The sequence below is a fragment of the Chlorocebus sabaeus genome, chromosome 5 (assembly GCF_047675955.1).
Source record: "Chlorocebus sabaeus isolate Y175 chromosome 5, mChlSab1.0.hap1, whole genome shotgun sequence".
NCBI classification, from domain to species: domain Eukaryota; kingdom Metazoa; phylum Chordata; class Mammalia; order Primates; family Cercopithecidae; genus Chlorocebus; species Chlorocebus sabaeus.
In genome coordinates this window covers 323,081-348,725 of record NC_132908.1, presented here as the reverse complement: position 1 = coordinate 348,725, position 25,645 = coordinate 323,081, and the positions used below count along the sequence as shown (strand labels likewise).

Below are 25,645 nucleotides of genomic sequence, written 5' to 3'. Positions count from 1 at the left end.
TGATGTTCGTGCAGTGAGACTTGTGGGGAGTGGCATTCCCGTGTCCTGGGCATCCCTTCTTAGCATGAGAGGCATTCCTGTAGTTGTAAAAGTTTCCAGAAATTGTTTTAAAGTGGAACTATGCTTGTAGCCAAAATATAGCTCGACTGAACATTTAAACTGAGTTTCTTGTTTTGAGTTTGAGCGGGAGGGCATCATCGTGAGTCTTGTCTTGAGAAAACCTCTGGTCGTGTTTCATGGACCCACCTTTCCTAATCCTTGTCCTCTTAATGGTTTCAACAGGACAGATTGATTCACTTTGGAGCTGTAAGTACTGATGTATTAGGGTGCAGCGCTCATTGTTCATTGACGCAGAGTCCCAAAATGAATATCCAAGAGCAGGGTTTCCCCTTGGACCTCGGAGCAAGTTTCACCGAAGATGCTCCCCGACCCCCAGTGCCTGGTGAGGAGGGAGAACTGGTGTCCACAGACCCGAGGCCCGCCAGCTACAGTTTCTGCTCTGGGAAAGGTGTTGGCATTAAAGCTGAGACTTCGACGGCCACTCCGAGGCGCTCGGATCTGGACCTGGGGTATGAGCCTGAGGGCAGTGCCTCCCCCACCCCACCATACTTGAAGTGGGCTGAGTCACTGCACTCCCTGCTGGATGACCAAGATGGGATAAGCCTATTCAGGACTTTCCTGAAGCAGGAGGGCTGTGCCGATTTGCTGGACTTCTGGTTTGCCTGCACTGGCTTCAGGAAGCTGGAGCCCTGTGACTCGAACGAGGAAAAGAGGCTGAAGCTGGCGAGAGCCATCTATCGAAAGTACATCCTTGATAACAATGGCATCGTGTCCCGGCAGACCAAGCCAGCCACCAAGAGCTTCATAAAGGGCTGCATCATGAAGCAGCTGATCGATCCTGCCATGTTTGACCAGGCCCAGACAGAAATCCAGGCCACTATGGAGGAAAACACCTATCCCTCTTTCCTTAAGTCTGATATTTATTTGGAATATACGAGGACAGGCTCGGAGAGCCCGAAAGTCTGTAGTGACCAGAGCTCTGGGTCAGGGACAGGGAAGGGCATATCTGGATACCTGCCAACTTTAAATGAAGATGAGGAATGGAAATGTGACCAGGACATGGACGAGGACGATGGCAGAGAGGCTGCTCCTCCCGGAAGACTCCCTCAGAAGCTGCTCCTGGAGACAGCTGCCCCGAGGGCCTCCTCCAGTAGACGGTACAGCGAAGGCAGAGAGTTCAGGTGAGTCCGACGCCAAGCGTCCCGCTTTCTGTACTCACCTCCGAGAGCTGGAGAACAAGCCAGAGAAAGGTGCTGATGAGGCGGGCGTTAACCCACACTGGATGTCCTGCTGCAGTTGGGGTTGAATTTTGGTTCTGTTCTTATTCGTGATACTTTTGCATTTGTCATTAGATACTTTTGTATATTTGTAATGTTGAGAATACTTTTACTGAGAACAGACCAGACTAAAATAGATGACTTCATGAGTCATTAGGAACCTCGGAATTCTTCAAAGTCACGATGACATGTAAACTTTACCCTTCATCAGTAGAGTCTGTACCCTCTTAAATAGGATCTGGATCTATCCGGTAGACGTGGTCCTTTGCGCTTAATAAAGGGAGGAGTGGACATTTCAGGGCATCAATACTTGGATAATTGGATTCTTGCTTTTTTTTTTTTTTTTTTTTTTTCTGAGACAGAGTTTCACTCTTGTTGCCCAGGCTGGAGTGCAGTGGCACAATCTCGGCTCACTGCAACCTTCGCCTCCTGGGTTTGAACGATTCTCCTGCCTCAGCCTCCTGAGTAGCTGGGATTACAGGCATGTGCCACCATGCCCGGCTAATTTTGTATTTTTAGTAGAGACGGGGTTTCTCCACGTTGGCCAGGCTGGTCTTGAACTCCCGACCTCAGGTGATCCACCCGCCTCGGCCTCCCAAAGTGCTGGGATTACAGGCGTGAGCCACTGCGCCCGGCCAGATTGTTGCTTTTATAATGATCTTCTAAGCTTCTTCCTAGAGGCTGAGAAATAGTAGGGGGGATGTTTTACGTGTGGGGAATGGTCATAGTACTTTGAAAACTTCCTGTGGCTGTGGTGGGCATTCCAGGATTGGGCCTTTTTTCCTGCCAACGAAATCTGTTGGTGCTGTTGTGTAGTCCACAGCAGCCTGGGCCCTGAGGCGATCCTCGCAGGGCATGTGGGGTGTGTGCTGCCTGGAAGGGAGCAGAGTGGTGCTCAGCCTTGAAACCTGTTTCTTTATTCTTCCTTCCCTGTGATCCCTGCGTGGTTCCTGGAGGTTTAGTTGACTTTTGGGCTGGCATCGGTTGTGCTTGTGAACAGAGCACATACATTTCCCACTCTTTCCCTAGAGCTGGTGACCGGAGGCTCCGGCCTGTGTAACTTTGAAAGCCTGGAATTCATTCGACCCCTGCTGATTTAATCAAGACTCCGAAAGCACAGCCCCACGTGCTGGGACTCTCCCGAGGAGTTATTAAAAACTCGCATCAGTTCTTCAAGCTTACTGTGACACAGAAATCCGCTGGTGGCTTATAAACACAGGATTAAACATTTCTAAGGTTAAACCCCTTTAGTCTTAAGTGATACGATTTAAGATGGACTGTCGACTGGGCGTGGTGACTCACACCTGTAATCCCAGCACTTTGGGAGGCCAAGGTGGGCAGATCACCTGAGGTCGGGAGTTCGAGACCATCCTGGCCAACGTGGTGAAACCCCATCTCTACTAAAAATACAACAATTAGATGGGTGCAGTGTTGCATGCCTGAAATCCCAGCTACTCGGGAGACTGAGGCAGGACAATCGCTTGAAACTGGGAGGCGGAGGTTGTGGTGAGTCTTTTTTTTACTTTGAGACGGAGTCTTGCTCTGTCACCCAGGCTGGAGTGCAGTGGCACGATCTCGGCTCACTGCAACTACCACCTTCCAGGTTCAAGCGATTCTCTCGCCTCAGCCTCCCAAGTAGCTGGGATTATAGGCGCTTGCCACCACGCCTGGCTAATTTTTGTATTTTTAGTAGAGATGTGGTTTCGCCATGTTGGCCAGGCTAATCTCAAACTCCTGACCTCAGGTGATCTGCCTGCCTCGGCCTCCCAAAGTGCTGGGATTACAGGCGTGAGCCACCGTGCCTGGCCGGTTGTGGTGAGTCTTGATTGTGACAAGAGGACAAGAGGGAAACTCCATCTCAAAAAAAAAAAATGGACTGTCCACCTAATGTATTTTTTTTCCTTTTTTTTTTTTTTTTTTTTTGAGATGGAGCCTCACTCTATCACCCAGGCTTAGAGTACAGTGGCACCATCTCGACTCACTGCAAACTCTGCCTCCTGGGTTCACGCCATTCTCCTCCCCCAGCCTCCTGAGTAGCTGGGATTACAGGTGTGAGCTACCATGCCCAGCTAATTTTTTGTATTTTTGGTAGAGACGGGCTTTCACCACGTTGGCCAGTCTGGTCTCGAACTCCTGTCCTCAGGAGATCCGCCCGCCTCAGCCTCCCAAAGCACTGGGATTCCAGGTGTGAGCCACTGCGCCCCGGCTGGTTATTTTTAAGATGGGACTGAAGTTGAGGGCTGGGCTGCAGGCAGAAAATGAGCTCCGTTCTGATTTCCGCTGTTAGAACCGCAGCGCCTCCCTCCCAGCCACTCTCAGTTCTTGGCTGCGAGCAGTAGCTTTGCCGTCTGTCCTTAGTTTGCTGTATTTGTAATAAGCAACCTTTGCTATAAAATTAGTGGAAGACATTGGCTTTTCCTGTCTAATTTTATGTAGCTGTGTCTACACAGTTTGGCTGCTGACTTGCCTGCTGTGGGGCTGCTGGTGGCAGAGGACCCTGGGGCTTGGGAGTCCTGTTTGCAGTTGAATCCTCTCTGTGGGAGGTGGCCCGTGGTGCAGCCTGTGGTTTGAAGATCTCTGATGTTGGAGTGGTTGCCTGTCACCACGGACAGGGCATGAAGTCCAGGCTGTGTTCCTCACGTTTGGACCATTCTGTCCTGCTGGGGGTGGGTGAGGGTGCCGGGGGTGGGTGAGGGTGCCGGGGGTGGGTGAGGGTGCACTAGGTTGGAAGTCGTGGAAAGCCACCCACCTGGGCCCAACCCTGAAGGGCGCTGTTGGGGCAGAGCCTTGGGTGTGCCTCAGTCAGGGCCTGGCACCTTCGCTTTGTGCCAGTCTGACTTTGCCTGCCTGGTGGGCGGCTTCGTGGGCTTTTGTGCTGGAGGTGGCTGCTGCAGTGACCTTGGGCTCCGGGCTCCCTTGTTTGCAGATGCTTCCCGCAGCTCTGAAGGACGGGCCTGCCATTGCTCTGAGGAGGGCATGTGTGCCGCTGTGTCCTGTCTGTCTCAGCACAGTCATGGTGTATGCGCTGGGGGCTGCGCAGCAGGGCCATTCCTGAAGGAAAGTGGGGTGCTCCACCCAGACAGACGCCTGCTCCCCAGTGGGGAGCTGGAGGTGGTCCTCCAAAGGAAGGCAGCGGGTAACGCAAAGGGAGGAGGAGAGTGGGTACTGAACAGGCAGCTACCACAACAGGGCCAGGAGCTTGGGCCTCACGTGTTAGGGGATGCATTTCCCATGGAGAGCCGGTTAGTCGTCCTGGGGTGGAATCTGCGTGGAGGAACGTGTCAGGAGGGCCAGGGCCAGAGGGTGCAGGACAGGGGTGCTGACCCCTCTGTCCTGGGGGCTGCTTTGCCTGTGTCTCTGCCACAGTCCCTCATCCCCTGCGGTGGGGCTGCTGTGGTCCAGCGCGGCCACAGGCGTCCAGTTTCCCTTTGGGAGGCCTGGGTGTGGGTCCTTGTTGGTCCGTGCATGAGCCACGTAGTGGTTTTACATACTTGATTTGAGGAAAGTGAAGTATTTGCTTAGGTCTTTGTCTCAAACTAGGAAAGAGCTCCATTCCTAGCCCTTCTCTGCGTTTGTCCCACTTACCCGCTGTCATTTTGAGCTCCTGGGCCAGGGTTTCGTGGGGTTCCTCCCTGGCTCCCCTGTTCTGCTTCTGTGGGAACACCTTCTGCACCCTCAGGTCTTTGTTCCCATTGTCAGTGGAACTTTGAACAGAGTTGACTGGTTCACGTGTCATTTCAGCCGTGTGGATCAGCAGGCAGGTTCCGCTGTTGACCGAGTGGTCGGGCGGGGAGCCCAGGGCCTGCACTCCCTGGCTGGCGGGCTCAGGCTTTGCTCCCCTTCAGGGTGGCTTGGCCCACCAGGTGGCCTTCAGGGCTGGCCTTGCACGCCCCTGCCAGGTCCAGTTGGTCAGGCTCACAGTCCCCTCGCCGCTGGCCTCTTCTGTTGACTGCCCTGACCTTCCTCGCTGGCTGGGGACAGGGTCTTCCTAGATATTTTTGTGTGTCTTCCTGGGCCAGTCCAGTGAGACAGTTGTGGATAGGGCTGGTCAATGTGGCCGTGGCCAGAGAATGGACGACAGATGTGTCCACAGCAGGAGCAACATGGTAGCTTGTCTTGGGCTCCTGGTTCATGGAGCTGCTCGGAGGACCATTGGGTCTTTCCAAGGTGGGCAGCCAGCCCCTGCTGTTCAGGTTCCCACAGTGGCTAAGGAACCATCTCACCTGCTCATTAGTTTATTGACTGTGTTTCTGGTAATGGCGTAAAAGTTTAAGAGAAGAAATGGTTTAAAAAAAGAAAAGAAAAAGAAAGGGCCCAAAATGTGTACAGAGTTGTGTGTGGAGGACTGGTTGTGGGTTTCCGTGTCAGCTGGACCTCAGGCGGTGGTGCTGCGGAAGATGCCTGGCCTCAGAGGGGCTGTGTTGCAAGGGTGGACTCTGCTTCCTGTGCACAGGGGGTGGTCCGGGGTGGAGCTGCCCCAGGCTTGTCTTGTTGAGGGGACCTCTGCTTCGGTGCAGAGGGGCAGAGGTGCTTGTGAGCCGTCTGCCCCTGGGGTGGGCTCTGCGTGCCTGGGTGTGGGGCTTTCCAGTCTCCTTTGGGGTATTTGCTTCCCCTGTTTGAGCAGATCTAAAGAGAATTTGTTTGTTTGTTTGTTTGTTTGTTTTAAGACAGAGTCTTGCTCTGTCACCCAGGCTGGAGTGTAGTGGCACCATCTCGGCTCACAGCAGCCTCTACCTCCGGGGTTCAAGCAGTTCTGCCCCATCCTCCCCAGTAGTTGAGATTATAGGCACCTGCCACCACGCCCGGCTAATTTTTTTTTTTTTTTGAGAGGGAGTCTTGGTCTGTCGCCCAGGCTGGAGTGCAGTGGCACGATCTCAGCTCACTGCGACCTCCATCTTCTGGGTTCAAGAGACTCTCCTGCCTTAGCCTCCTCAGTAGCTGGAACTACGGGCCCACGCCACCATGCCCGGCTAATTTTTTAGTAGAGACGGGGTTTCACCGTGTTAGCCAGGATGGTCTCGATCTCTTGACCTTGTGATCCACCCACCTCGGCCTCCCAAAGTGCTGAGATTGTAGGCGTGCGCCACCTTGCTCAGCGTTTTTTTTTTGTTTTGTTTTGTTTTGTTTTGTTTGAGACCAGGCTGGCTGGTTTTGAACTCCTGACCTCAAGTGATCTGCCCGCCTTGGCCTCCCAAAGTGCAGGGGTTGCAGGTGTGAACCACCATGCCCGGCCCAAAGATAAATTTTTTTGTTTGTGGATGTCCAAGGAAAACTTTGACAATGATTCCTGGCCGGGCACGGTGGCTCACGCCTATAATCCCAGACTCTGCTAGGCTCTGCTGGACTCTGTCACCACAGCACCAGCTTGCAGCCCACTTTTTTTTTTCCCCCAAGATGGAGTTTCACTCTTGTCGCCCAGGCTGGAGTGCAATGGCGTGATCTCAGCTTACTGCAACCTCTGCCTCCCAGGTTCAAGTGATTCTCCAGTCTCAGCCTCCATAGTAGCTGGGATTACAGGTGCGTGCCACCACGCCTGGCTACTTTTTGTATTTTTAGTAGAGACAAGGTTTCGCTATGTTGGCCAGGCTGGTCTCGAACTCCTGATCTTAAGTGGTCCACCCACCTCGGCCTCCCAAAGTGCTGGAATTATAGGTGTGAGCCACTGTGCCCAGTCCATCCTGTATTTTTATGCACCTGTCAGTAGGTGAGGACTCCAAACATATTTTTTCTCTTCCTCAGTCATGTAAAGCTCCATAGTCACTGACAGGTTTCAGCAGAGTCCACGAAAGTATCTGTAGTTGCCTGTCAGGCCAAAGGATTCTGGAACTGAGAGGCCCCTTTGCCTGGGCGGACCTCCGTCCTGAGTTGTGTGGGTGGGTTGTGAAAGGGAAGCACTTTGCAGGCAACCAGTGGCAGATGAGACTGTGAGACTGTGCTGATGAGACTGTGTTCCTGGCCCTGGTGCCGGTGTGGACCTGCAGCAGCTGTTTCTGGGAGGGCTTGGGGCAAGTGTCCCTGTGGGCCCGTGTGGTCCTTGTTGGAACTGAGCCGTAGCCGTGACTGGCTGCCTGGCACCCCAGCCCATTCTCACATTTTGCACCAGTGTCACAGATTTGAACTGATGCACGTGCTCCGGTTCTGCTCGTCCTTGTCAAACGCAGACGTCGTTTGTAGCAGCATACCCTGCAGTTATCAGAGGTGGGGGCCAGGCTGGGCCATGGTGGCTGTCAGGGAGGGAAGGCCACCTGTTGGCTCTTTCTTGGGCCCCTCCACTGCCTACTTGTGCGTGTGGAGGGAAGCAGCTTTGCCTCAGTTTCCCCGTGTCATAGGGTCCTCTCAGAACCCATTAGCTCCTGAAAGTGTTTGGTCTCTCCACTCCCTCAGAGATGGAGACTGGTCATGGGACTCTATTACAGCAGACACAGATCTGCCATGCTGCTATGGCGTCCGGGGAGACCCCAGAGGCTGCACGCCAGGCTGAGTTCGCATAGGGCCTAGACTCCATGCCCCTTCTCCTCCAGCAAGGACCCTGGGCCCTGTCCGGAGTTGGACGCTGGCTTGTGTGGATTGCAACCTCGGCCCACGGGCTTCCTTCGTGATCCGTTGAGGCATCTCCTGGCAAATGGGCTCAGCTCTTGGCTCAGGTGGTGGCTGGTGGCCAGGTGGCCGGGTGACTGGGCGTCTGGGTGTCCGGGCAGGTACTGTCCTTGCTGTGAGCTGCAGTGGGCTGCTTGGTCCTGGGCCCTGCTCGTGGCACTCACCCTCCTGCCTCCTTTGAGGTTGCTCCAGTGCTTTTTTTTTTTTTTAAATTTAAGTTCTGGGGTACATGTGCACAACGTGCAGGTTTGTTACCCATGTATACATGTGCCGTGTTGGTGTGCTGCACCCATTAACTCGTCATTTACATTAGGTATATCTCCTAATGCTGTCCCTTCTCCCTACCCCCTTTGTTTTGGTTTTGACCCACTCTGGATCTTTACCAGCTCACCTGTTAGTCTATGGGATTGGTGTCTGCTCCTAAACAGACATTTAAAATAATCCTAAGGAGTGCTGCTTGTAATATTTCAGCAAATAGGATGACTTGAATACCCAGTGGCAGGCTGGTTGGTTACACAGGTATTTTTTTCTGTACAGTTGGATATGTGGGCTTCTAATTTTTTTCTTTTTGTTTTTCTGTATTTTCCAAATTCCTATAACACCATGTTTATAATTAGAAAGTATATTATTAAAAGAATAAAAGCTTTACAATATGCAGCTATTCAAAAGCACTTTTTTTTTTTTTTTTTGAGATGGAGTCTCGCTCTGTCACTGGAGTGTAGTGGCGCGATCTTGGCTCACTGCAAGCTCCGCCTCCTGGATTCACGCCATTCTTCTGCCTCAACCTCCCAAGTAGCTGGGACTACAGGCGTCCACCACCACACCCGGCTAATTTTTTGTATTTTTAGTAGAGACGGGGTTTCCCCATGTTGGCCAGGATGGTCTCCATCTCCTAACCTTGCGATCCGCCCGCCTCGGCCTCCCAAAGTGCTGGGATCACAGGCGTGAGCCACCGCGCCTGGCTGCACATTTTTTCTTTAAAAAGGATACACGTAAATGTGCCTTTTTTTTTTTTTTTTTTTTTTTTTTTGAGATGAGGTCTTGCTCTGTCACCCAGGCTGGAGTGCAGTGGTGTGATCTCAGCTCACTGCAACCTCTCCCTGCCAGGCTCAAGAGATCCTCCTCCCTCAGCCTCCCCAGTAGCTGGGATTACAGGTGCCCGCCACCACACCTGGTTGGTTTTATTTTTTTTTTTTTTGAGACGGAGTCTCGCTCTGTCGCCCAGGCTGGAGTGCAGTGGCGCGATCTCCCCTCACTGCAAGCTCTGCCTTCTGGCTTCACGCCATTCTCCTGCCTCAGCCTCCCGAGTTGCTGGGACTACAGGCACCCGCCACCATGCCCGGCTAATTTTTTTGTGTTTTTAGTAGAGACAGGGTTTCACCGTGTTGGCCAGGAAGGTCTCGTTCTCCTGACCTCGTGATCCACACGCCTCGGCCTCCTAAAGTGCTGGGATTACAGGCGTGAGCCACCACGCTGGCCCACACCTGGTTAAGTTTTTGTATTTATTTATTATATATGTATTTTTTTCTTGAGGCAGAGTCTTGCTCTGTTGCCCAGACTGGAGTGCAGTGGTGCAACCTCGGCTCACTGCAACCTCCGCCTCCTAGGTTCAAATGATTCTCCTGCCTCGGCCTCCTGAGTAGCTGGGATTACAGACATGCACCACCACGCCTGGCTAATTTTTGTATTTTTAGTGGAGCTGAGGTTTCACCATGTTGGCCAGGCTGGTCGTGGACTGACCTCGTGATCTGCCCACATTGGCCTCCCAAAGTACTGGGATTACAGGTGTGAGGCACTGCGCCCAGCTGTTCTTTTAGAGACACCAGCCCTCTTGGGTCAGGGCTCCACCTTTACGATCTTATCTAACAATAACACTTCCTTATTTCAAGCACAGCCATGTGGTGGTCAGAGCTGACACGTATTAATTGGGGGACACAGTTCGGTCCTTAGTGCCTTTTCTGAGTAATGTGCTTACTGCTATGTGTCCACTGGCTCTTTGAGAACTCTGCTGCTCTCCTGTCTCACTCCTGCCCTGAGGTGTTCATGCACCAGGGCTTGGTGCTTTCACTTCTGAGCCAAGAGTTTTGCTTTTGTCCCCTAGGCTGGAGTGCAATGGCATGATCTTGGCTCACTGCAACCTCTGCCTCCGAGGTTCAAGCAATTCTCCTGCCTCAGCCTCCCAAGTAGCTGGGATTACAGGCGTGCATCACCATGCCCAGCTAATTTTTGTATTTTTAGCAGAGACCAGGTTTTACCATGTTGGCCAGGCTGGTCTTGAACTCCTGACCTCAAGTGATCTGCCTGCCTCGGCCTCCCAAAGTGCTAGGATTACAGGTGTGAGCCACTGTGCCCAGCCATTTTGTTTCCTATACAATTTTGTATGTTTGTTTTTGAGTTAATAATTGCTATTTTTTTCATTTGATTAAATATTTTACTTTCCAACTTAAATCTTCCCATATTCTTCAGCTCAGTAGAGTGGTTGTGAATATTCTTCTCCTCACTGTAAAACCTGTTAAAGTATTTTTTCTCTGGAAGACATGTGTTCTGAAGCCTTCCATATTCCCATTCTGGTTGAAACAGTTACTCTTTAGGCATCCTGTGGTGACTGGGTGCCGTGGCACTGGTGTGTGTGGTACTGGCATGCTTTGTAACTGGGCGCAGTGGTACTGGGTGCTGTTATTGGGTGCTGTGGTACTGGGTGTTGTGTTATTGGGTGCCATGGTACTAGGTGCTGTGTTATTGGCATGCTGTGGTACTGGGTGCTGTATTATTAGTTTGCCGTGGTACGGGGTGCTGTGTAATTGGCGTGCTATGGTACTGGGTGCTGTGTTATTGGTGTGCTGTGGTACTGGGTGCTGTATAAGCATGCCGTGGTACTGGGTATTGTGTAATTAGCAATGACGTGATACTGAGTGCTGCGTTATTGGCATGCCATGGTACTGGGTGCTGTGTTATTAGTTTGCCGTGGTACGGGGTGGTGTGTAATTGGCGTGCTATGGTACTGGGTGCTGTGTTATTAGTGTGCCATGGTACTGGGTGCTGTGTAATTAGTGTGCCATGGTACTGGATGCGGTGTTATTGGCATGTTGTGGTACTGGGTGCTGTGTTATTGGCATGCTGTGGTACTGGGTGCTGTGTTATTGGTGTGCTGTGGTACTGGGTGCTGTGTTTTTGGCATGCCATGGTACTGGGTGCTGTGTTATTGGTGTGCTGTGGTACTGGGTGCTGTGTAATTAGCATGCTGTGGTACTGAGTGCTACATTATTGGCATGCCATGGGTACTGGGTGCTGTGTTATTGGCATGCTGTGGTACTGGGTGCTGTGTTATTGGCGTGCTGTGGTACTGGATGCTGTGTTATTGGCATGCAGTGGTACTGGGTGCTGTGTTATTGGCATGCTGTGGTACTGAGTGCTACATTATTGGCATGCCATGGGTACTGGGTGCTGTGTAATTAGTGTGCCATGGTACTGGGTGCGGTGTTTTTGGCATGCTGTGGTACTGGGTGCTGGTTATTGGTGTGCCATGGTACTGGGTGCTGTGTAATTAGCATGCCATGGTACTGGGTACTGGGTGCTGTAGTACTGGGTGCTGTTATTGGCATGCCATGGTACTGGGTGTTGTGTTATTGGTGTAATGTGGTACTGGGTGCTGTGTTATTGGCATGCTATGGTGCTGGTTGCTGTGGTACTGCGTGCTGTATTATTGATGCCATGGTACTGCATGCTGTGTTATTGGTGTGCCGTGGTACTGGGTGCTGTGTTATTGGTATGGTAGGTATTGGGTGCTGTGTTATGGGCATGCTATAGTACCTGGATGCTATGGTACCATGGTACTGGGTGCTGTGGTACTGGTGTGCTGTGGTACTGGTATTATATGCTCATGCCAAAAGAACTTGAGGGAGAGATGAGTTGGGTTTACAATTTAGGTTGGGTGGCAGGCACCTCCTCAGAGATTTGGAGGAATTGCACCATCACCTTCTGTTTTTCTGAGCTGCACTGGAAAGATCTGACTCCATTCTCTTCATACGGTGTGGATGGGGCTTTTTTTCTTCCCTTCAGACATTTTTTGGATGTTTTCTTTATCAACAGTGTTGTTCCATAATAATTGTGTTTTGCTTGGGGCTTTTTTCTTTCGTTGTGCTGAAGAAACTTGTCCTTTAATTCTGGACTTAAAAAATGCTGTTTGTTTCTTTTCTTTTCTTTATTTTCTGAGGTAGATCTGGAAAAAAGGCTCAAGCAATCCTCCTGCATCAGCCACCAGAGTAGCTGGGACTATAGGCACTAGCACACCCCACTAATTTTTTTTTTTTTTTCCCCTGAGACGGAATTTTGCTCTTGTTACCCAGACTGGGGTGCAATGTTGTAATCTCGGCTCACCGCAACTGCTGCCTCCCGGGTTCAAGCAATTCTCCTGCCTCAGCCTCCTGAGTAGCTGGGATTACAGGCATGCACCACCATGCCCAGCTAATTTTGTATTTTTAGTAGAGATGGGGTTTCTCCACATTGGTCAGGCTGGTCTCAATCTCCTGACTTCAGGTGATCCGCCTGCCTCGGCCTCCCAAAGTGCTGGGATTACAGGTGTGAGCCATCACACCCGGCCCACCTTACTAATTTTTTTACAGTTTTTTTGTTTTTTGTTTTTTTTTTTTTTTGAGACGGAGTCTTGCTCTGTCGCCCAGGCTGGAGTGCAGTGGCCGGATCTCGGCTCTGCAAGCTCTGCCTCCCGGGTTCACGCCATTCTCCTGCCTCAGCCTCCCGAGTAGCTGGGACTACAGGCACCCGCCACCTCGCCCGGCTAGTTTTTTGTATTTTGTAGTAGGGACGGGGTTTCACCGTATAAGCCAGGATAGTCTCGATCTCCTGACCTCGTGATCCGCCCGTCTCGGCCTCCCAAAGTGCTGGGATTACAGGCTTGAGCCACCGCGCCCGGCCTACAGTTTTTTGTAGAGACAAGGTCTCCCTATGTTGCCCAGGCTGGTCTCAAGCTCCTGGCCTTGAGCAGTCCTCCTACCTTGCGCTTTCAGAGAGTTGAGATTTCAGGTGTGAGCCATTGATTGCATCTGACCAGAGATGTTATTTCTTTGATAATTTCTTCTCTTCCATCTTTACCGTTTCTCGTTTTAGAACTTATTTGAGATCTTATTTAGATTTTGGACCATTTAGAGTGATCCTTTAAATTTAAAATCTTTCACATATTTTGCATTTCTTTTTGTTGCATTTTCATATCTTTTCAATACTTTTTTTCTGCCTTTGCTTTCTGAATATACATTCAAAAATTTATCCTTTTTTAATATATGTATATCAACATTTAAAAATTTTTCTGGGCCGGGCGCGGTGGCTCAAGGCTGTAATCCCAGCACTTTGGGAGGCCGAGACGGGCGGATCACGAGGTCAGGAGATCGAGACCATCCTGGCTAACCCGGTGAAACCCCGTCTCTACTAAAAAATACAAGAAACTGGCCGGGCGAGGCAGCGGGCGCCTGTAGTCCCAGCTACTCGGGAGGCTGAGGCAGGAGAATGGCGTGAACCCGGGAGGCGGAGCTTGCAGTGAGCTGAGATCCGGCCACTGCACTCCAGCCTGGGCGACAGAGTGAGACTCCGTCTCAAAAAAAAAAAAAAAATTTTCTGGAGATGTTAAGATGTTAACAAATTTTTTTGTTTTCTTGAGACAGTCTTGCTCTGTCATCCAGGCTGGAGTGCAGTGGTGTGATCTCAGCTCACTACAGCCTCAACTTCTTGGTCTCAAGAAATTATCCCACCTTAGCCTCCTGAGTAGCTGGGACCACAGGTGTGCCTCACTGTGCCTGGGTAATTTATTATTTTTTTATTTACTTATTTATTTATTTATTTTGAGACAGAGTCTCTCTCTGTTGGCCAGGCTGGAGTGCAATGGCACAATCTCAGCTCAGTGCAACCTCTGTCTCCCGGGCTCAAGCAATTCTCCTGCCTCAGCCTCCCAAGTAGTTGGGATTACAGGTGTGTGTCACCACGCCTGGCTAATTTTTGTATTTTTAGTAGAGATGGGGTTTCACCATGTTGGCCAGGATGGTCTCGAACCCCTGACCTCAGGTAATCTGCCTGCCTCAGCCTCCCAAAGTGCTGGGATTATAGGCATGTGAGCCACCGCGCCTGGCCTGTTTTTTTTAAATTTTTATTATTTTAATTTATTTCATTATTTTTAATTTTTATTTTACTTTTTTATTCGATTATTATTTTATTATTTATTATTTCTGTCACCCAGGCTGGAGAGCAGTGGTGTGACCACTGTTCACTTCAGCCTCAACTAGAGAGGGGGTTTCACCACGTTGGCCAGGCTGGTTTCGAACTCCTGACCTCAGGTGATCCGCCTACCTCTGCCTCCCAAAGTGCTGGGATTACAGGCGTGAACCAATGCTCCTGGCCCTGGCTAATTTTTTTTTGTGTGTAGAGATAGGTTCTTTTGTGTTGCCTAGGCTGGTCTTGAATCCCTGGCCTCAAACAGTTCTCCTGCCTTGGCCTCCCAATGCATTGGAATTAAAGGTGTGAGCCATGGCGCCTGGCTGCAGGTTTTTTTTTTTTTTTTGAGACGGAGTCTCGCTTTGTCACCCAGGCTGGACTGCAGAGGGGCGATCTTGGCTCACTTCAAGCTCCGCCTCCTGGGTTCACACCATTCTCCTGCCTCAGCCTCCCGAGTAGCTGGGACTACAGGCGCCCCCCACCACGCCCGGCTAATTTTTTCGTTTTTTTAGTAGAGACAGGGTTTCACTGTGTTAGCCAGGATGGTCTCCATCTCCTGACCTCGTGATGCACCCGCCTCGGCCTCTCAAAGTGCTGGAATTACAGGTGTGAGCCACCGCGCCCGGCCTGGCTGCAGGTTTTATATCCTGTTTCTAAAAGTTAAATATGCTTTACTTGTGGTTGTGACGTTGCCGCCGCGAGTTCTCTAAACTGTCCTTGGACCGTGGGGCCCTTGTTTGTTGCTGGTCCACCACCATCTGCAGGAGTTGTGAACAGAGGACTGTCAGGGACCATTTTCGCTGCTGAAGGCTGCCGACCTGCGGATTCTCACGCTGCCTGTCTCAGGCATCAGGACATCCGCGAGCCCCTAGCGAGGTGTGGGAGTGTCATGCCATCCATGTGGAAACTGAGGCCCTGGGAGATTAAGTAACTTCCCATCTGCTGTAGTCAGGGTCAGGCCCTTAGTCACCTCTGTCTCTGGAACCCACAGGCCTGGAAACGGCACTTTTGAGCAGGGGTTCAGCAAGGCTGGGGGTCAGACCAGTGGCTGAGGTGCACCTGTGTGGAGATCTGAGGGTGACGTAAGTAGAGGCACTGGGGTGAGGGCCCCTCATGCAGTGTCAGGCTTGCACCTTTGCTTAGAAATTCCATTAGCTTTGGAATTTATAGCTTCGTGGTACAGTGTGGAGTTATGTTGGAGATACCATAAAGATAAAGCATTTCCATGGTGAACAAAAAAGTTTGCAAATGAAAGCAGTCCAGGCTGTTCTTGTTTTGATTTTGTTATGCATCCGCTTACTGCTGTGAATTCTGTACGTCGATCGGAGTGTTTGGTAGATTCTCATGAGTTGGTTGCATTTAGTTCATTTGGGTGAAGTGATACTCCTTTTAAAAGAAGTAGAAAAAAGTTAAATATCTCATAAAAATAAAGATTTTCTATTTCTGCTTCAGAGTGTTTCTCTCCAGACAGAGGCTTCTTCCTGCTGCACACTCAGAGTCAAGGAAACTAGACACAGCTGCTTTGGAGTGTTAGGGACGTCCGTGAGGTGTCAGCCCAGGGAAGGGTTCCAGGATCCCTGACAATGTCACAAAAAGGGTAGACCTAGCTTGGAACTTGCAGTTTCTAAATTACTTCAAGGGAACAAATCAGAGTGCTTCATGTACAAAATTTTTACCTTAACTAGATTCATAAGTATCAGGTGTTTTAATTTTTAATAAGACGTGGCTTTCAGAAGTTATCATTTTCATCTTGTAGCTTCAGCACTGAGAACTGGTCTCCTTCGGGTGAGTTTTATGCAGGATTCAGGGACCATGACTGTAAGCCGGCAACCTGGTTCTGGGTAAATTATGGATTCAGACTTCTACTGAGGAGGCTCTGAGGCTGGCGTGAGACTTGCCACCCTGCAGTCTGCAAGGGCTGTGGTCTGGCTGGCCTTCGTAAAGACCCTGGAGCAATAGGGCAGATTGCATCTTGGCAAATGACTCTAAACTGCCTGCAATTTGTTGGGAATTACCACTTCTAAATGTTTGTTGCAGTCGTAGATATCTGAGCTTGTGAAACGTCATTGGCTCTTCTTTGGAACTGATAAATTCCTGGGGGCTTCTGCTCCAGGGGTCAAGGCTGGAGTGAGGGGGCTAGTGTTTCCTGGGGAGGAAAGCATAAAACAATTTTTGTTCTACTTTTTAAATGTTACCACTCTTCATTACATAAAGTGTTTCTCATCAGATCCTTGTGAACCTAAAAATGTGATGTGAAGCCATTTGTACATTGCAGGCTCTGAAGAGACTTTTGCGACATTTAAGAAATCTGGCAGTGAGCAGCACAGAACTGATTTAAATGCACAGTGTTTATGCTGAGCAGAGGAAAGAGGTCTTCAGTTTCATAACTGATCGTGTTGAGCACTAACTAGTGAGTCTCATTAGTGAGTTCTTTGGTGCGTTACAATTTTCAAAGTGCTCTTCATGTACGTTATTTCATAGTTGTCAGTCAATGCAAAGACAGATTGTCAGAGTTCTATGTGAAAGACATTTGGTAGCAGGCACAGTGGCTTACATCTGTAATCCCAGCACTTTGGGAGGCCAAGGGGGTTGGATTGCTTGAGCCCAGGATTTTGAGACCAGCCTGGGCAACACAGGGAGATCCCCATCTTTACAAAAAAATAGAAAAATTGAGATGAGTGTGGTGGCACGCACCTGTGGTTCCAGCCACTCGGGAGGCTGAGATGGGTGGGTCACCTGAGACCGGGAGGTTGAGGCTGCAGTGAGTGAGGTTGTGCCACTGCTCTCCAGCCTGGCTGACAGAGAAAGACCCTGTCTCAAAAAAAGAAAAAAAATAGGGTCGGACACAGTGGGTCATGCCTGTTACCCCAGCACTTTGGAAGGTCAAGCCGGGAGGATCACGAGGTCAAGAGATCGAGACCATCCTGGCCAATATGGTAAAACCCCATCTCTACTAAAAATACAAAAATTGGCCAGGCACGGTGGCTCACGCCTGTAATCCCAGCACTCTGGGAGGCCGAGGTGGGCGGATCACAAGGTCAGGAGATAAGACCATCCTGGCTAACACAGTGTAACCCCGTCTCTACTAAAAAATACAAAAAAAAAAAAAAAAAATTAGCCAGGCATAGTGGCAGGCGCCTGTAGTCCCCGCTACTCGGGAGGCTGAAGCAGGAGAATGGCGTGAACCCGGGAGGTGGAGCTTGCAGTGAGCCTAGATTGCGCCACTGCACTCCAGCACTCTAGCCTGGGCGACAGAGCGAGACTCTGTCTCAAAAACAAAAACAAAAAAAACCAAAAATTAGCCGGGCATGTCGTTGTACGCCTGTAGTCTCATCTACTCGGGAGGCTGAGGCAGGAGAATTGCTTGAGCCGGGGAGGTGGAGGGTGCAGTGAGCTGAGATTGCACCACTGTACTCCAGCCTGGGCAATAGAGTAAGATTCCATCTCAAAAAAAAAAAAAAAGAAAGAAAGAAAACACAGAACAAAGAAATGATCTGATATCCCACTGCTCAGAGATACTACTATTCTATCTAGATCCCTCTAGATTTTTCTTAGCACATTTTTTCCCCTCCAAAATGGAATCCTAATTCATGTTACCCACTCTGTATGTTTTTCACTATCTTTTTTTTTTTTTGAGACAGAGTCTCGCTCTGTCACCCAGGCTGGAGTGCAGTTGTGCAATCTTAGCTCACTGCAACCTCTGCCTCCACCTCTTAAGTAGCTGGGATTACAGGCACACACCACCGCCCCCGGCTAATTTCTGTATTTTTAGAGTAGAGACGGGGTTTCACCATGTTGGTCAGGCTGGTCTCGAACTCCTGACCTCGTGATCCTCCCTCCTGCCTTGGCCTTCCAAAGTGCTGGGATTACAGGCGTGAGCTACCGTGCCCAGCCCACTATCATTTTAAATAATTACTGGTGTGAGCAGCGTGGCAGCACCTGGGGGTTTTGCAGAGAGGACAGGGTGCCTGGCAGACACTTCCTGCCTGCCGTCTCTCCTGGGAAGCAGAGCAGCAGCTTCTGTCTGTGGGGGACTGTGCAGAGAGGACAGGGTGCCCGGCCACCCTCTCCCTGCCTGCCATCTCTCCTGTCTGTAGCACCTTTTGCCATGTGTCTTTCAAAATCATGAGTGTTTGGGTTCCTGTGAATATGCTGTTCTTGTTAAGTATTTAATTTATTATTATTATTATTATTATTTTTTTTTTTTTGACATGGAGTTTCACTCTTGTTGCTCAGGCTGGAGTGCAATGGTGCGATCTTGGCACACTGCAACCTCTGCCTCCAGGATTCAAGTGATTTTCCTGCTTCAGCGTCCCTTGTAGCTGGGATTACAGGCATGTGCCACCATGTCTGGCTAATTTTTTATTTTTAGTAGAGATGGGGTTTCTCCATGTTGGTCAGGCTGGTTGCGAACTCCCAACTTCAGGTGATTCACCCGCCTTGGCCTCCCAAAGTGCTGGGATTACAGGCGTGAGCCACCACACCCGGCTGTATTCGTTTTTTTTAGTGACAGGGTCTTGTTGTGTTACCCAGGCTGAAATGCAGTGGCATGATCATGGCTCACTGCAGCCTCAGCCTCCTGGGCTCAGGCGATCCTCCTGCCTCAGCCTCCTGAGTAGCTGGGACCACAGGTGCGTGCCACCACACCTGGCTAATTTTTAAAATATTTTGTAGACCTCGTTGTCCAGGCTGGTCTTGAACTCTGGGACTCAAGCGATCCACCTACCTCGGCCTCCCAAAATGCTGGGATTATAGGTGTGAGCCACCCTGCCCACCCTTGGCTAATTTTGGCAACATTTTTTTGTAGAGACAAGGTCTTGCCTTCTCCCTGAGGTGGATCTTGAACTCCTGGCTTTAAGGCATTCTGCCTCAGCCTCCTAAAGTGCTCGGATTACAGGCTTGAGCCACTGTCCCCAGCCTGGTGAAGCATTTGTTTAGACTCTCAGAGACAGTTAGTTGGAATTGTGGGTTTAACTGTGACCTGCAACCTTTCCCACCCAGTCCCGTAACTAATGTGCAGGACACTTTGGTTGCTGGGCTATGGGGGAGGGCTTTCTGCATTGTGTGCCTGGCTTCACCCAAGCACTGTTTGCTGAGATGCTCAGAAACTTTATAAAGAAGTGGCCACTGTCATTTTCACTTTGTAAGCTAGGAATTGGCAGACTGCCTGTGGTCAGTAGCCAGTAAGTGCTGGTGAGGGGCATTTGGCCACAGTTTGAGCTGTTGGCCTCCTGGGATGGCAGGTGTGGGTGGCTGCCAGGGCCACCCCGCCTGTGCTGTGCCTGTAGACGGTTTGCAGAAACACATACCCTCTCTATCCTCACTGTTTGATTTTGACCATAAAGGGCCTTTGATGTGTTGTGCAATTCACAGTGGGTGGGTGGGGTGCACCAACAGTATTATAAAATAAAAGGCTGGCCGCAGAGTGGAACCACAGCGAGGCCTCCTAGGCACAGGTGACAGGGCTGAGCTGGAAGCTCCTGCCTGGTGCCTGGTGACTCATCCTCTTGCCCTTTTGTGTTTGCCACCCTAAGTGACCGAGAAATCACCTGCTCATTCAGTGTGAGCAGAATGGGTGAGAGTCCCCTGCCCCACAGTCAGTCGATGCTGTCCGGTCAGCCCATCACCTGTTCCTGCCCCTAGGGGTGACACCAAGTGTCTGCCACCATGCAGAACACCCACCAGATACATAGGTGGGGCATCCTGGGACCTGATGGGGGTGCTGGCAATCTTTTTCTTTCTTTTTTTTTTTTTTTTTTTGAGATGAAGTTTTGCTCTGTCGCCCAGGTTGGAGTGCAATGGCGCGATCTCGGCTCACTGCAAGTGCCGCCTCCCGGGTTCACGCCATTCTCCTGCCTCGGCCTCTCCAGTACCTGGGACTACAGGCACCCACTGCCATGCCCGGCTAACTTTTTGTATTTTTAGTAGAGACGGGGTTTCACTGTGTTACCCAGGATGGTCTCAATCTCCTGACCTCATGATCCACCCGCCTGGGCCTCCCAAAGTGTTGAGATTACAGGCGTGAGCCACCATGCCCGGCCAGCGCTGGCAAAATTGGCTGACCCTTCAGGTAGAGACCACATCCCTGATTTTATGGAGGAAGTAAAATAGAGATTTTTATAGCTAACGGCCTGATTTTGATGACTTTTTTTTTTTGATCCAGCTCTGTCACCAGGCCAGAGTGCAGTGGTGCAATCTCAGATCACTGCAACCTCTGCCTCCCAGGTTCAAATGATTCTCCTGCCTCAGCCTCCTGAGTCGCTGGCACTATAGGCGTGCCACCATGCCCAGCTAATTTTTTGTATTTTTAGTAGAGATAGGGTTTCACCATGTTGGCCAGGATGGTCTCGATCTCTTGATCTCATGATCTGCCCGCCTTGGCTTCCCATGGTGCTGGGATTACAGGTGTGAGCCACTGTGTCCGGCTCTCAATCACATTTTTTAGTATAAACTTTGTGACCTTTGGGTGCAAAGGTAGGTTGTTTTATATATACGTTTGTGTGTGTGTGTGTGTATATATATATATTTTCCCTCTTGTTGCCCAGGCTGGAGTGCAGTGGTGTGATTGTGGCTCACTGCAACCTCTGCCTCCCAAGTTCAAGAGATTCTCCTGCCTCAGCCTCCCAAGTAGCTGGGATTGTAGGCGCCTGTTACCATGCCCAGTTAATTTTTTGTATTTTTAGTAGAGATGGGGTTTCACCATGTTGGCCAGGCTGGTCTTGAACTCCTGACCTCTTGATCCGCCCACCTCAGTCTCCCAAAGTGCTGGGATTACAGGCGTGAGCCACCGCGCCCGGCCATTGTTATATATATAGTATATGAGTGACAGTACCTGCATGAATGGGGGCCAGTTGTCAGTAACAGAAGCAAGACCTCTCCATGGCGGTGTGAACTAGGGCGGGCCTTTTCCGTGGCCAGCGTGAGCGAGGAGGGCCCTCTCTGGTCAGCATCTGCGTTTTGTGCACTGTGCGCTTGTCACATTCGTATGGAAGTTCTGTGAGGTGGGGAAATGCTCGCCCTGCTTCTCCCAGTGGCTGTCTGCTTTGGTCGTTTCTTGGTGTTTCCAAGAAGATTGAGCTCACACAGGGCAAGGTGCCTAGTTGGGGAACAGCCCTCTCCTCAGGGCAGGAGCCTGCAGCCACGTGGGACAGGCCATAGGTTGTACACAGGAAGCTGCCGCCGCCATCACTCTCTGGCGGTGACCCCTCCTCAGCAGTCGGCCCCTGAGGGCAGTGGGTTGAGCCCTGGTCTGGGCGCCCTCGACCAGGTTTGTGTATGGACTGGGGGAGGGCGAGACGTGAGGAGGGCGCGCTGGCTGTGGCCTGGCAGTTGGCCTTGGGGTCAGCTCTTCCCGCTGGGAAGTGCTGCCCCAACTCCGGGTGGCACTGCCAAGCAGTTGGAGAAAAACACTGTGGTGCATCCTGGCATGACACGGCATAAAAGGGATAAGCCGCTGGGAACCATGGAGGCAGGGGTGCGTCTCAACATCCAGTGCCAGTGAAGAAGGTCACAGTGGACGGGGCGCCGGAGCAGAGGGGGCACAAGCTCCCCGTGAGGACTGCATTTATCCAGAACTCTAGAAAAGGCCGACTGACCTCAAGCGACAGGTGGATTTTCCCAAGGGAAGCCTGGGGGACTGGGTTGAATACGTGGGCTGAGGCCATGGTTTTCTGGGGTGCAGGGGCGCCCGCTGAGGCTGAGGCGATGGTTTCCCGGGGCGCGAGGGCGCCCGCGGAGGCTGAGGCCATGGTTTCCTGGGGCATGGGGGTGTCCCCGGGGCTGAGGTGATGGTTTCCTGGGGCGCAAGGGCGCCCGCGGAGGCTAAGGCGATGGTTTCCTGGGGCACGGGGCTGAGGTGATAGTTTCCTGGGGCATGGGGGCGCCCGCGGGGCTGAGGCGATGGTTTATTGGGGTGCGGGGCGCCCGCGGAGGCCGAGGCGATGGTTTCCTGGGGCGCGGGGGTGCGTGTGTGGGGACTGAGGTGATGGTTTCCTGGGGCGCGTGGGCGCCCGCAGGGCTGAGGCTATGGTTTCCTGGGGTGCAGGGGCTCCCGTGGGGCTGAGGCGATGATTTTCTGGGGTGCGGGGCTGAGGCTGTGATGTGGTGCGCGTAAGAACTCACTAGGTAGGACTGTAATTCTCTGCCGGTCCACTGAGCATCCAGCTGTGCGTCAGTAGAGCTGATTTTTACAAAGAATTTTCCTTGCCTTCGTGCATCCCAGCGTTCTCCGCCCTCAGGAACTATGCACAGGGGGGTGCTGCCTCCCTGAAGCCTTGGGCAGAGGCTTTCCCTGTGCTGGACTCTAATGGAGCTGGGCCTGGGAAGGGCCTGCAGCTGCTGGAAGCTGCCTCTGCAGGGCGGGTTCCGTCTGCTGGCCCTGCTGTTCGGGTGGGTCGGGATGCAGGTCGCTGATGGCACTGGCCGTGTCTGAGGATTGGACCGCTCACCTGGGGTGCCCCTCCTCCTCCTGGTATAAATTACGGCTTATCTTGTCAAAATAGGGGGCAAGTAAGTGTGTGTGTGTCATGTGCTAACGTGCGGCGTGTGGTCTTGTGATCACACTGGAAGCGTCTACTGACCACCTGTGGGCGTCTTCTGCTCAGTTGTGTTTGTCAAGCTTCTGTTTATCCCCACAAACTCTGCGGGACACTGGGCGGGTTGGGCGGGAAGCTGCTCATGGTGCCCTTGGCCCTGTGGTCCTTGCAAACCTCCCCGGACGACCATGGGTCTGTGGGGCCTGTGCCTGACCTGCCTTTCCATATCGCTTCTGCCCTGCGCTGCTTCCAGCCGTTCCTATGCACCCGCATTCCGGCCCCCAGCCTTCTCCCAGGAGGGCTCAGAAAGGATCCAGCAGGAGGCCTGTGGAGCAAATGTAGCCCCCATGCTATGGAATCGATGGCCTTGAGCAGGTGGCCTCGAACCCAGTCCTGACCCATGATGTGGCCAAGGCCACTGTCTGACACTTGGCCCCAGATCTGCCCTGCATGGAGGCTGCTCCTCAGTGCGGACGGTCCTGGGTATTTCAGTTGTGACTCAGCTCCCCATGGTCTGCGGGGTTTCCCGTGGGCTGGTCTCCGTGTGGGCTGTGGGGCTTCCCATGGGCAGGTCTCCCCATGGACTGTGGGGTTCCCCGTGGGCTGCTGGGCTCATGGGCTGTGGGGCTCTCCCGTGGGCTTTGGGGCTCCCACAGGCTGGTGTCTCCGGGGTGGGTTGCTCATTTTGTGCTGTATTCCATCCCTTGTGGCAGTTTATACCTTTTCGCTTTGTACCCAGAGTGGTGAAGAACTGTGTCCATACTCCTAGAGAGATGCAGATGAGAAAGCAAGTTACACCCCTCAGTGTTGTTTTTTTGTTTTGTTTTGTTTTCTTTTCTTTTTTGGTGAAGTGGAGTCTCGCTCTGTCACCCAGGCTGGAGTCAGTGGCTTCATCTCAGCTCACTGCAAGCTTCACCTCCTGGGTTCACACAATTTTCCTGCCTCATCCTCCCAAGTAGCTGGGACTACAGGTGCCCGCCACCACGCCCGGCTAATTTTTTGTAGTTTTAGTAGAGACAGGGTTTCACTGTGTTAGCCAGGATGGTCTCCATCTCCTGACCTGGTGATCTGCCCACCTCGGCCTCCCAGAGTGCTAGAATTACGGGCATGAGCCACCGTGCCTCACCTGGGGTTTTGTTTTTTTTTTTTAATCTTATTTTGGTTTTCTTCCTTTCTTTCCCTTCCTTCTTTCCTTCTTTCTTTTTTTTTTTTTTTTTTTTTTTTTTTTTTTTTTTTTTTTTTTTGAGACATGGTCTTGATCTCTTGCCTAGGCTGGTCTCGAACTCCTGGGCTCAAGCAGCTCTCCTATCTCAGTCTCCCTAGTGCTGGAATTTCAGGCCTGAGCCACTCTTGGCTCTCAGTTTTGGGAAGCAAGTGGCACTGGCATCCATGGCCTCTGCCACATAGCCACTCCCTGCCATCTGGTGCCAGAGCCCCTTCCATGGACATGAGTGCAGACCAGAGCTGGGTCGCAGCTGCAGGCCACCTCTTCCCCCAGGCCACTGCCTGCCATCCACAGAGGCCTTTTCTGCCTGTGTTGCTTCTTGTCAGGCTTTTGTGTCTGCCAGTGTCTGGGCTCCGAAGGATACACTCATCCGTCCACCGTCCACAGCTCCAGAAAATGAAGGGAGTCCCCAGGAGCCAGCGATTCTGTGTGTAGGATTCACCCACCATCCTCAGTGGCTCTGTGGGACTGCGGTGGCTGGAGACACGTGGATGGGGTCTTGAGGGGCAGACGCACACCAGGGTCTGCACGGATTCCTTGCCTCACAGACAGCCGGGTCCCCCTTGCTTCAGGGATGAGTACGTGCAGCCCAGCAGATTCTGCCTTTGTGCCCAGGTGAGGCACATGTCAGCACCAGCACCTGCCATGCTAACTCAGCTCCTGCACAGGCTTCCCACACCTGTGCAGAGGAAACACAGCCGTAGGAGCACACCTGTCCCCACACCTGGGGGCAAGTGTACACTCTACTGCGGGCAGGTACAGGGTGATGGGTTGAGGGGAGACATACTCAGTCATGAGTCATTGCCTCTTGTTAGACCCCACTACCAGCAGGGCCCCGCACAGCGCCCGCCCCTCAGGGCCATCCCTGGAGCCTGGGGTGTACGCCATGTTCCCCAGCTGCCCCTCAGGGTTACCTCCTCCTGGAGCCTGGGTTGTGCACCACTGTTCGCAGCCACCCTGCTCTGAGCCAGGCCTGGGAGAAGCACCCAGCCTTATGCCTGTGGCGTGCACTGCCTGGGTTTCCCTGGCCATAAGACGGGCGCTCTGTACTTCTCAGGTTGTGCATCTTTGGGTCTGTGCGGCCATCTCCGTCTTCATGTCCAGCTCACTTGGAGTTGCGCTTTCATTGACTCATTCCTGACTTATCATCCAGGGCTCACAGATGTGCATTCCCAGCCATTTTACTAATTCCAGCCTCCGTCTTTCAGAATACAGCTGGTCCCCAACGTAGAATGGTTCCACTTAGGCTTTTTCAACTTTACGACTAGCCTGAAGCATTCAGGGTGCCCGTCAACGAAAGGCAGGGCTGTGTCTGGATAACGCTTTGAGCTCGGAATCCACCTTCCACCTCCACCACTTCAACCCAGCTATGACAGGTTTATCAGGACGCAGCCTTGTCATGAGCATGAGTAGAGGAGCTCTGTGGTTGGAGAAAAGGGCAATTTGCCTCTCAAAATGGCTATAATTATTTTAGGTGGCGTACTGACCTGTGCTGCTTAAGCAAAACCATCAGAACTTACTTTTAACAACACAGAGGTCTTGGCGGGGTGGGGCATGTGCTATGCAGAGCTCTCCTGGGGTTGCTGTTTGCTGTTTCCCCATAGTGGTTGTCACCAGCAGGTGCCACATGGTGCCTTACTACCAGGGAGGGTGGCGGCTCCTGCCTGGGTATGGAAGGCACAGACAGCAGCAGGCCCAGAGCGTGGGTAGCATGAGGCAGGAGAGCCTGTAGCAGT

The 25,645-nt window shown here is 51.8% G+C and overlaps 1 protein-coding gene across 3 annotated transcripts in view; it reads left to right on the top strand.

Annotated features, from left to right (window-relative positions):
* Positions 1–25,645, top strand: part of AXIN1 (axin 1) — a 64,411-nt gene that overhangs the window by 4,720 nt on the left and 34,046 nt on the right. For all 3 annotated transcript variants that reach the window (XM_037990082.2, XM_037990081.2, XM_073014958.1), the window contains exon 2: positions 283–1,241. In XM_037990082.2, the coding sequence (XP_037846010.1) occupies positions 364–1,241 (878 nt within the window). In that variant the 5' untranslated portion in view covers positions 283–363. The remainder of the gene's footprint in view (positions 1–282; positions 1,242–25,645) is intronic.